At 42.9% G+C, this 12,661-nt stretch overlaps 1 protein-coding gene across 1 annotated transcript; it reads right to left on the reverse strand.

Annotated features, from left to right (window-relative positions):
* Positions 1–3,372: 3,372 nt before the first annotated feature.
* Positions 3,373–12,240, reverse strand: gng13b (guanine nucleotide binding protein (G protein), gamma 13b). Its single transcript, XM_008330655.3, has 3 exons — positions 11,720–12,240; positions 5,687–5,813; positions 3,373–5,528 (listed from the first exon to the last, which is right to left on the reverse strand). Exons 2-3 carry the CDS (start codon positions 5,782–5,784, stop codon positions 5,423–5,425), a joined length of 204 nt encoding a protein of 67 aa, XP_008328877.1. The 5' UTR covers positions 5,785–5,813; positions 11,720–12,240; the 3' UTR covers positions 3,373–5,422.
* Between the last annotated feature and the right edge of the window lie 421 nt (positions 12,241–12,661).

A 12,661-nucleotide genomic window follows, 5' to 3' on the forward strand; every position in this document is an offset into this window, starting at 1 on the left:
GTGTGTGTGTGTGTGTGTGTGTGTGGACGTAGAGAACTGATGTGTGTTTGTCTGTGATTATTGATCTGAGCTGGGATTAATGCTGGCTTAATGGATGTGGTGGCGTCAGTGGTATTGCAGTACTCGGAGTATTACAGTATTTAACTGGAGCAGTGAGCAGTGCTTCTCAAAGTGTCGTTCGTGCCCCGCTGGTGGAGCAACGGATACACGAGAGATGGGACGTGACAAACGGGAGGAAAGTTTAAAAGTTTTAAGCGACGATGTCACAACTGCAGTTTTATTTTTGTCTTTTTGAACATTGTGGTATTTGATGTCATTGAGTTTTGATTTAATATTCAGATTTATGTTGGGGCGATGGGGGCAGATGAGGCTGAGAACCACTGTTTTAGACTATGAATGAGATCTCACCACCTGATTGGTTTAGCCGAGCAATTTTTATTTTTAATTAATCATTGATTGAATTTTTTTTCCCTAATCCATTTATGATCGGTCCAAAAACTCAATCTAAACCACTGAAGCCACACGTCAGGAGTGAGAAGGTTTTTTTTTTCGTTCGTTTCTCTCATTAGTGTCTGACACTGGAGGAATTTGATTGAATCATCAACGTTACCTCACATCTGGATGCATTTAAAAGCTGCCAATAAGTTGGAGTTTGTAAAAGCCTTGACCTTCTCCAGGGTGTTGTGTTGGTCCCTAACCCTGAGCTGCAGCTCTGCTGGATTAACCCTTGCTGTGATCAGCAGGACCAGAGACAAGGCAGGAGCTGAGAACTGTGGTGAGAATCCTACACTGAGAGTAGAGGGAGCAGCAGCCGTGGAGAGTGAATGTTTGTGAAGGCCCAAAATAGAACTGATCTAAGACAGAAAGTAAAAACACTTTTGTGTGACTTTCTTCTGTGATACTGCAGGTCGCCTTCAAAGCTGCTGCTCTGAAAATGAAGTAAAAACCCGTGGATTGTTGGCTGATTTTTTTTTTAGCAGCTGCGGTGTCTGACGGTGGCTCAGAGGACACGGCGGCCCAGATGAATGCTCAGTGTTCAGACGGTGTTCTGAATGCAAATTGAATTCATGACTGTTCACTAATTTAATGTGATGTGAGAATAATTTGTGGCGCATTTTAAGTGTACGTGAGAGAGTGAGAGCTCGCAAGAAAATCCTGCATGAATAAAGATAAGGCCGTCTGTTTGCAGCGTTCCATCCACTCAGAGAAAAACAAGCTGGAGTTACTGACCGGCTGTGGCTCAGTGGGTCTGGACGGCCTGGGCAGGAGTTACTGTGACTGCACTGCTGTTTCTGAAGGTTCAGCTGAGAGTCTCCTCCTTCAAGACCAGATATATGTTGTCAACACATGAAACCTCTCGATGAAGCAGTGCTTTATCTTCTGTTATATCTACAAGTTATAAAACTGTTCTCATCCTATTGAATCTGTTGACGTCAACCTGATTAATACAGTGGACTTCATTAGAATGTCAGACAATAATCTGGTGTTTTGTGGCTGTTAGTCACGACATGGACGCCACACTGAACCACTTTTTCTCTGGATTAGATTGAACTGACTTCAGTAGTTAAGAGACTTGTGGTTATGGGATCTGATCTGAATGTTGGATTAGAGGTCATCTGTGCGTGTTTGTGTTTAGGTTTAAGTGTGGCAGAGAGAGAGAGAGAGGGAGAGAGAGAGTAAAGAAGGATTATCACCAGCAGCTAAATGTGCATTAGAGATTGATTCTGGTCGTCTGTCTGCAGTGGGTGTGGTTGGTGTGGAGTTGTAAGTAGGATTGTTAATCCTAATCCCTCCATGAATGTGCACGCTAAAGTCCACCGTGCCATTAGCCTATTTTGTCCAGACTGTGTTAGTGTGTCCAAGACCATGTGACCAAGAAGTGAACGCCACGATCAAAATGGTTCACTGTGTGTTTAAGGTGTGAAGATAAACCATAGTACTGCGTGTGTGTGAATGTGAGGGTGATGAGAGGGTGATGTGAGGGTGATGTGAAGGGGTGATGGGGGCTGGAGGGCCATTAACCAGTGCATTAGTCCTGACTTCACAGACTGAGGAAATGGAGTAAGGAAAGATGTGATGTGTGTGTAAAAGAACAAGAAAGGGTGTGTGTGAGAGAGAGAGAGGGAGGGGGGAGAGAGAAAATGGTCTGAGTATTTCAGGGGGTAAAAGGAACAATGGGATGGAGGGTTTAACAGTGAGGGTGAGGAGGAGTGAGTGCATTAGTGAGTCCACTGTTGTCAGTGTGTGTTGAAGGGATTGAGAAGATCTGACCCATGAAGAGCACTCTTTGTCACAAGACTCACATCCTTCCAGCCATTCAACACACAGTTGGTGTCCCACATACACACACACACATATATGTATATGTATATATGAATATATGTATATATATATATATACCTTTGGATTGTAGTAATCTTATACATAGGAAAGTTGTGGGTTCAATTCCAGACTTTTTCTGTTAGTCCTGCTGCAAGACCTGCAGTTTGATTGACGAGACAAGTAAAGCACTCTACTGTATATGTAAACATATATATATATGTATATATGTATAAGTACAGGCCACAGTCATACCACTGCACTAATCTCTCTGACAGTCGGTCTAAAACTTATATACTGGGTTAAAGTTCCTCTGAAATGCTACACATTCTTAGCAGCTCTTTTTAATTTTTACTTTTTAATCATCATTTTAATTGTGTCTGGTAGAGTTCCCCCAGTCAAAAAAAACAACAACAAAAAAACAATTAAATAATTATGTAATTATCACCAACTCCCAGTCCAATATTCCTGGTGTTGGTTCATGTTCTTGTTCTTTTCTTTCTTCTCTAGTGATTCCAAATGTAGATCCCTCTGTTCCAGAGTTAGGAACTGATGTTCAGATGGAACAGAGTCTCAGACTGGGGGGGGGGGCAGAGTCTGAGACTAGGATCTAGGATATTGTACACACCCCTAGTAAATATGATTTTTGCACGGACGTAAAAATTAGTAGTACTACCAAGTTAATTTATTTTAATTATTCCTTCTGTACTGATGCCCAGTTTAGTACAGAATCGGGGGGGGGGGGGGGGGACTGCCAGGCTTTCCAGTTTGCAGAAGAGTAAAAATAGCAACGTTTCCCAGGAAACCAGAAGTCTTAACAGTCTGACCACAGAGCTGACAATCAATGCATGAGGTTTTTCTTCTTTTTTCTTTCCACCAGTCTGACTGAACTTTCCACAGTCCTTCTGACACCAACCATTAAGGCTCAGTTTAAGTCGCTGAGACCACATTAATCCCCCCCTCCCCCCGGTCTGCACCCCCTGACCTGCATCTGCCCCGTCATTATCCTGATGAGCTACATATATAATCAAAACCAAAGAAGGACAACAGAGGTGTCTAAAAATCCTCTACTTTATTCAACAGCATCGTTTGTTTTAGGAAAACATTTAATAAAAAAAAGATTGTTAATTTATTGCTCATAGTCATCTTTACATTAGGACTCCATCGGATGCATAATAGTTTCTCGAATGCACTCTGACAAGGAATTGGTTGCTAGATATTGAGACATTTTTTATGTGTTAAGAAATAATTGTAACATACACACATTCTCAGATTATATATATATATAAAAAACAAACAGAACTAAATAAAGGTACAGGAGATAAATAAATAAAACAGGGAACAAGGCAGAATCGGGGAAATAAGATTTAAACATTGAAAGTGGTTTCTTTTCTACAATTAATCATCAAATCACTAGGTGTCGCTCAAGCTCACTTCTCTGACAACAAAAAGATTAAAGAAGAAAGAAAGGGTTAATAAAGTGGGGAGAGGTGGGAGTGTGACACACCTACTTTTCAAACGACGTTGGCATTTCGAGGCCGTGAATGATGGAAACAGGTTATCAATGATCAGTTGTGATCTGGAGCTGGTTGTTGTTGAGTTGTTTTCCAAACGTTTGACATCTACGTCTGTAACAGCACCTTCACACTGACGTAGTCTGAGGAGTGTATTAAACTACTGTGTGTCACTGCTGCGGACGACGGGGCTAGCTGCGAGCTAACGTCTGCGGCCTCACCACGTTATCGTCAGTGTTCTGTACGGGCAGGAAGTCGTAAAGGAACTGGATTTTCAGTGAGAAAACACAGACGGGCGTCGTTCAGGTGTGGAGATAACGTGAGGCTCCGGGTGATACAGGTGTGTGTGTGTGTGTGTGTGTTTGTTCAGCCACAAAGTACCCGAATGTCTTTACTTTAATATCCTATAACAACATGCACGCATACACACGGAGTGACAGGGTCACGTGCACACACTCACAGAGTCGTCCTGAGGTCAGCGCTGACCCCAGTGTCGTGCCACTTATATACAATCTCAGATTAAGGAAAGTGTGTACAAGGCAGTAGTCGATGTGGAGGAAAGTCTGGTGTCGTTTTTATATGTAGTTTTTGTTTTTAAGGTTAAAGAAGTTAAAGAAAGAAACTAGTGCAGGAACTGGTAACAAACGCGATGTGACAAAAAAAAACGTTTCTATCAATAAATATATAAATAAATAAATAATAAAAACAAACAAGGTAATAAGTTAAAGGGGTTCGTTGTCTGTACACGTGTAATGACTAGTGTGTGTGTTTGTGTGTTTGTGTGTGTTTGTGTGTTGTCTTGGGTTCAGTAGCTATGGAGGAAAAGGGACAGAAAACACTAGAGACCAGCAGATTGGTTGCTCACACACACACACACAACCTCACTAGTCAGTGTGTAACTGTTTCGACATAAACTAACATTAGTCTAAAGCAAAATTAATTTTTTTACAGAGCAAATGACGTTGGGAGCTAAAAGTTGTTAAATTCTCTAAAAATGGTTCAAAAACACATCGACTAGTTTCATGTGTTTTGGATGCATAGCTTTTAAATATTCTGATTGCCTACGTTGTGTTTGATATATGAGTATATATAAGTATGATGAGTCCTTGAATGCATCACCTTCGTACACTAGAGCAGAGCAGAAGAAAATAACAGAAGGAAATGATTCAGAAAAAAAAAGTTGGAACAAACAAAAGAGCAAAAAAGCATTTCTTAAAGTTAAGTTTAAAACATAACTTTTGTTTCACTTCCTCGGTTTTTCTTGATAAGATTAAATACAAATTAAGGATAAAAAAAAAGAATATTGATGTATTGATTACTGATCAATGCAGTCTTGTCATACAGGGGTGACGCGGTTGCCGTGGCAGAAATGGTTTTACCGTGAAAGTGCTGCAGTCAAGGACGAGAACCAAAGTCTGAAGCTGAAGTGTGTGTCTGTGTGTGTGTGTGTGTGTGTTGTTAGGGTACAGTAACAATTGTACATTCACGCTTTGAGATTAGGAGGCGCTGTCCACCTACGGCCTTCACTGGCAGGGATGGGGGCGGGTGGGTCAGGATCAGATCAGCATGGTCACGGTCCAGGATTTCCTCTAAAGAAGAATGCATTTTCCTTTCTCCACCCACGGGTTGTTCTTCATCAGCTCTGGATTCAAGAAGGGATCTTCAGGAACTCCGTCCTCGATCCACTTCACCAGACTGGAAGAGCACAGACAGGAAGAACATTTAAGACTTCGTCCTCTTACTAAAGTCTACTCTAGGACTGGATGGTGATTGACACATGCATCGTCCAATCACCAGTCTCTTCCACAACATCTCGTTTTCAGAGGATGTTGGTGAGGAGATGGTGCACGTACTCAGTCACGGTTTTGGAGGACTTCTCTCGTTTGAAGGCCAGCTGGTACTTGAGGCTCTCCACCTCCTTCTTCATCTGGGGCAGGTCCATCTCATCCATGACTGCTGCTTAGTCTAGAACGTTCACACCTGCAGCACAACCAGAGGAGGTCAAAGTTAGTCTTCAGTTAGTCTTCACTGACTGCTGTGAAAACAAGGAGGTGAGGTTGTTGATGTTAGCGCAGCTTAGCTAAACTGTGGAGAAAAAATAACAGTGTAACTGTCCACAGTTGAATGGATGTGTTTGATGAGTTTGTTTCTTAACTAGGTGGTATATAGTGGAGGTGTACGGCCCAATATAAAGTGGAAACTTAACTACTCTTCTTGTGGACACTGTTTTGACCAAACCTTATAATGTCTTCACTGTAGTACGTCATTAGAAGTTGACAAATGTTGGACAAATATTTCAAGTGCATTAGTCATTATAAATCTGACTCTCCGTCAGTCCGTGTGCTTCCCCAACAGTCAGTGATCAATGATAGTTATTGATCATTGGAGAAGATCATTCAGACATGTGCCGACACGGTGTGTGATTCTTGAAGGGAGTCTGTTTGTATGCTCAACGCACGAGAGCCCTCGTCAGTTAATGGCCTCGGCGAGGTGAGGATAAAGTGGACCCTCGAACAAATCTCATTTACAGCCGACAGCGAGACTCAAGGAGAAGGAGGACACCGTGGTCGCCCGTAAATCTGTTCCCCTGAAAAATTTATGACACAGCTTGTTTGTATGGCTTTTCACTCTGTGATTCATGTGAGGGGAAATGCCCTCCTGTTTCCCCCCAGAACGTTCTGTGACACTTTAACGTGTCCGTTTAGACGACATCGTCCCCGAGGAGGAGGACGTGAAATTAACTCACCACAAAAAAGAAGTTGTTTGTAGCACAAAAGGGAAAAAACATCAGCCACCAACATCTCAGTCTGCAGTAGTTCAGGGGGTAATACACCTGCTATTTCATGTCAGGAACAAAAAAAAAAAAAATCAGCAGAGCTCCCAGGCAGCACAGAGCTGGACCCAGGTCTGCCTTCACCTGTGGTGTTGCTGGGTAACGAGCCGTGTGAGTGTGGTAGTGTTCTGGACCAAAGACTTTTATAGAATATATATATATTATTATTATAGAATATTGAGTGAGGAGGCACTAATTTGTCATTTCTGTCTTCAGCTGATTATTCGTAATTATATTACGATTCATATATTTGTTCGTATTGTTGAGGCGAATAAATATTTTAGGTTTTAAATGTAAAACGTAGATAAAAACTTTGCTGTTGTCCTTATCTGACTCTGAAGAAAACTCTCCATATTACACACACATACACGCTTGCACTGTTGGTCTGTGTGTGTGTGTGGGTCTGTGTGTGTGTGTGTGTGTGTCCTAACAGTATTAGGCAGTGACCAGTTCCTGGCTGAGATCAGATTTCAGCTTCATCCTACAGGGACTACAGAGGGAGGAGACGCTTCCTCTGCGTCACCTCTGTCTCTGCTCCACTTTCATTTCTCTTCAACAACTTTTCGGCATTTTTCATCCCCTGAATTTCTCGGTTTATCTCCTGATCATACACCACACATAAGTGGTTCTCAAAGTGAGGGCTGGGTTCCCCCTTTTGGGGCGTGGTGCTACTGGAAACCAAGGTAGTTGTCCCACAGGGACAAGTATTTAAGGAATCACAGTGTTCAAGAAATAGTTCTCAGTGTAAAAAGGAGGCTCTGCAAAAAAGTCTGGGAATGTCAGCCATATAAAAACACTGACTGGAGAACACTAAATTCACCTTTATTTTAATCCACTGTCTAACCTCTAGATGTCACTATTCATCACACGCAGGACCATTAAACCAAGAACATTACTCCTAACACCATTGCTCCACCTTCTCATTGACTTCTATTGACTACCGTCCATTACTTCACCCCCCCCCCCCCCCCCCCATCTAATTGTCTGGTCTGTTATTGGCTCAGTCTCTCTTCAGACAAATGTTCGTCCCAGTCTGTTCGTCCTCTCTGTCTCGGCTAACAACTAATTAAAAAGCACTGTAAACTTTTTTTTTTTTTTACCCTCAGACACATGTCGTACAAATTCAAACCAGGTAGAGATTTGAGACCGAGCCAAGATCAGGACCATGTGGGTTCTGTAGATAAAAACCATAGAAAAGGTAACCTGATAAACACCGTACGTACAGGTGCTGGTCCTGTATCCAGGAGCCAGTGATAAATCTGCTGCTAATTGATCCAACATGACGTCTACTTCCTGTCGCAGTCCTTGGCTTTTTAAAAAGCCTCTCGACTGAAACGACGTGACGTGAACAAACACGTCCCTGATGTCGCCCAGAAATAGAACCAAAGATGTTGCTACATATTGACACAGGATGTGGACCAGGCCAGTTTGTCCTGCTGTTAGGACGTGTTCATTGAGTTTTAAGAAGAAAAAAAAAGAGAGAGAAGAATAAAAATGATCAAAGGACACATTGTTAATTCTAAGAACTATTTTAAAGGTTGTAACAGTTTCTGGGCCATAAAGTTTTAGTATCTTTCTCATTGACTTTAATTTCCATCAGTACATTCTGGGACACTCTTTACAACCCCACCTTTTAGACACACTCATGGAACAACGCTGAAACTAAAGTGGATTTTCAGTCTGTTCTGTGCAGCCACAGAGGCATTAACGGTCAGACCGAACCCTAGACTGGAAAAGCTGTGTTTCCTTTCCAACCAAACCATTTGGAAGTATTTTTATTTAGTATTTGGGCATCGATGGACATCTGTACAACTAAATGTTGTTTGTGTGTTAAGATGTAATTTTTGTTGAAAAGCCCAATTAGCTCAAAGACAGCATCTTATCCTGGTTTTGAACAAGAGAGAACATGTCTGTGGGATCAACGTTCAAGGCTACAGAGACCTAACCTTGTAAAGATTTGATCACATTAGGCTCAACACTCCACGATGAGCTGGATAGGGTTTGAAGGTCAGAGGTGAGCGTGACCTCAGAGGTCACGTGACATTATTTTCAAAGGACAGACGATCTGTTAAGTCTTGTTGGGACAAATATGGACCATCAATGTGAACTCCCCCAGGGACCACAGTCAGTGAAGCCCTCCATCCACCGAGCAGTAATTCCGAGTCTCCTGCCGATGGTTGTTAGTCCGATGGACTCCATTAAAGCGTGACCTCTGGAACATAAGTGGTTGTTTGTACTGGAGCGTGAAAAGGTTGGGATGAGAGTCGGCGTCAATAAGACGCTGACGTCTCTGGTCTCTTCACATGTTGTTATTTACACAACTGACCCTTCGGTGGTCAGTGAGCGGCTTCTCCACGAGCAACAGCTGTCACTGGATTTAAGATGAAATCAGACTTTAAATTATTACGTGGAAATAATTCCACAGATACTTATTACAGTGAACTGTAAATCTGGCTTCACGATGTGTATCAACAACACAGTGTAGTGTGAAATACTGCAGTACTACAGCATTGGTGATTCAGTGGTAGGATTCTCACCTACCACACCAGAGGCCCCGGGTTCAATTCCCAGCCAGTGCCACTAATTTTGTCGTTCCGTAGCGGTTTGTGCGCCTCCCTTGAAAATAGAGAGCAGAGTGTCCTTGGTTCAATTCCCAGATGAACCACATGCCTGGCGCCTCCAAGGGGCAGCCTGTTGCAGCAGATCTGCTGTTAACACAAAATCTTCCACAAAAGTGTGGCATCGAAAAAGTTTAAATTATTATTATTATTATTATAAACACGACATAGTCCCAGTGTGATCCTAGTCTCAGCCTCTGTTCCATCTGAACATCAGTTCCTAACTCTGGAACAGAGGGATCTACATTTGGAATCACTAGAGGAGAAAGAAAAGAACAAGAACATGAACCAACACCAGGAATATTGGACTGGGAATTGGTCAATAACTGATGGAGCATATATATATATATACTCTGTATATATATATATATATATACACTGTATATATATATACACTGTATATATATATACAGAGTATATATATATATATGTATATATATATATATGTATATATATATATATACTGCAATGTATAGCTTTTTTTTTTAGAGTTTTGTTACTGGGTAAATGTAATGGACAGACAGAGAGAAACCAGGCAGCACACAGATCCACTGATCCACTTCAACATCTTGGCTGGTGTTCCATATGTTCCGTGTGAGTGTTCAGGACAGCAGAGTGTGTGGGCTCTGGTTCAGGTCTGCACGTGATTGCAGTGGTGACTGCAGTGAGTCTGGAGCTGTGACTACAAACTGGGACAGTTCCTGTGAAGCTGATGTCAGGTTGGCTCCATGAGAGATGTCACGGCTAATTAATAAGAATTAATCACATTTCCTTCATTAAGATTCTCTCCGACAACTTCAGACATCCTGTGTGTGTGTGTGACATTTAAAGACGTCCACGGTCAGAGGTGGATCTTCACTTAGTTTCACTTAGTCGTCTGTACTAAGTGAAGGGGGTTTAGCTAGGAGGCGCTATATATGGGTCAAATTGTAATTTGGGTCAAAAGCATCTACAGATTATCCTGTGTTTCTGTGTGTGTGTGTGTGTGTGTGTGTGTGTGTGTGTGTGTGTGTAAACCACCAGTACTTAATGTGTTAAACTGCTTTATATGAGTGCAGTAATGGCAGCTGACGGATTAACTGCTAAACAAACGGTAAAAAAGGACATAAGGGAGTAAAAGTGAGTCAAGTGAGGAGGGGGTGAGACAGACGATGAGAAGAAGAAGAGCCTATGAGAGAGAGAGAGAGGGAGAGAGAGAGAGAGAGAGATGCTGGTACTGTATATACTTTAGCTAATGCTGTGTAAATAGAGGGTAAAAATAGAAATGAACATGCAGCGCTCCTCTGACCAGCTGACAGGGGCAACTGAGGAGGAGCAGGAGGAGGAGGAGGAGGAGGCTGTTGAACTGAGGAGGAAGTGCTGCTCAGAATAATGTAGGTAATAAAATAAAGAAGTGCCAGACACAGAGAGACAATATGTCAGCCTTGAAAACCAAGTGTTGGCGACGCTGTGTGCTGCGACACCACAGGGACCGGTCCAGCTGATGTGATGGATGTGGAAAAATCCACTCGATCAGATCTGATCAATACTGGCCCCAGACCGGACTCGATCTGATCAATGTTAGCACGACTGGCGAACACTGTTAGTGTCATTTTGAGGCCACTTATGTAAGAAGAACAGCTGGTGTAGGAGAATCCAGTTCTGAATCCAACAGGAAATGACACTGAACGCATCATTAAAGAAAAAGCTGTAAAGACACACACTGGAACAGAGGGATCTACATTTGGAATCTCTAGAGAAGAAAGAAAAGAAAAAGAAAATGAACCAACACCAGGAATATTGGACTGGGAGTTGGAGAGAAAAAAAATCAATAACTGATGGAGGAGGAGATTGATACGGGATCAGGAGGAGGAGATGTTGTGATGTTTCAGTGTCGATATTACACTAATACAGTGCAACAATGTGACAAAACAACAAAGACAAACACAAGTATTCCCAGAATGACCACTAGGGTAAAGAACATTATTTAACCCCATCAGACAGAACCAGGTGTCAGACACAAAACCTGCACAAATTTACACCAGAACAGATGTAAAATCAAATACAAACGACAACAGAGACGCACAAAGGAAACAAAGACATGCAAAAAAAAAGAACCAAATCTGGAGCAGAACTAACTTTGACCAACGGTGAAGACCAACACTGACATTTACATCTGTTTAACAAAGTTGTTAGAAGACGGAGGATTGTCAGGATACGGCTGTGTTGGTCTGATCTACAGAACGTAGAGCCTCAGTAGAGTCAGGCTGAGGGTGAAAACACGACAGTTTCATCTGTTCTCAGATCTGATCCTCAGATTAAGTCACTTGAAAACGCTGTGTGATTTCTAAACTGCAGTGATGTGTTCTCACATACAGACACCGTGGTACGTGTGTGTGTGTGTGTGTGAGAGAGAGAGCGAGCGAGAGAGAGAGAGAGAGAGAGAGAGAGCTTACCTCACTGATGCACGGCTGGAGAGGCTGTTGCTCCTCCGGAGGAATGAGGAGAAGAGGAGAGAGTCCACAGGAGTCTGCAGCACTGACAGCTGCAGAGACAGACAGATGTTTCAGTTCCCCTCAGTCTCTATCAAACCAAACCAAACCAGAGCGGACGGTGAGGACTCGTGGAAAAGAAAATGAATCGAGGATAAAATAAATCCGCAGTCTCAGCAGTGGGAGAGAGAGGGAGAGAGAGAGAGAGAGAGAGAGAAAAAGACAGAGAGAGAGCGAGGGGGGGAGGAGGAAATTATACAAGGCGACGCCGGGAACCAGTGTGAGTCTGTGGGGATGAAAACTGGAGGAGGTCAGTGGATCCGTGTGTTGATGCTGTCGATGAGGAGGAGGAGGAGGAGGAGGAGGAGGAGAAGGGGGAGGAGACCAGCAGCTGCGGGTTAGAGAGGCAGACCAGGCCAAAGTAACCAAACTGGAGAAGTTGATGGACGAGGTGGTTCAGTGTTCACTGCTCTCTCACACTGTCTGCTCTTCAGATGGATCCTGCTATATGACTGGGGGGGGCGAGGGGGAGGAGAGAGAGAGTAAAGGGAAGAGGGAGAGAGTAAACAAGTGGAAATAGACATAGAAAAAAAGGAGGAGGAAGGGAGTGAGAGAGAAAGCCATCAAGGGGAAGAGGGAAAGCAAGGGGGGGGGGGGGGGGGGGGCGGCTGCCGCTGGTGAAGGAAGAGGAGCAGAAAAGTTGGGTAAGAGAGAGAACGGGTGATTTTAGAGTTTATTTTTTGTCCTGATGTTGGAACATCTGACCAGACTAAAGCAGTGGTCTTCAAAGTGGGGTTCGCAGCCCGTGGACTGATCAAAGAGTTCATCTTTTGTCATATTACAGTTGACTTTTGTCCTGGATGGAAACGTCAACACAGAAATATTTATGTAATGATCAGATAAAAG

The sequence above is a fragment of the Cynoglossus semilaevis genome, chromosome 17, assembly GCF_000523025.1.
Source record: "Cynoglossus semilaevis isolate Cse_v1.0 chromosome 17, Cse_v1.0, whole genome shotgun sequence".
Taxonomy (NCBI): domain Eukaryota; kingdom Metazoa; phylum Chordata; class Actinopteri; order Pleuronectiformes; family Cynoglossidae; genus Cynoglossus; species Cynoglossus semilaevis.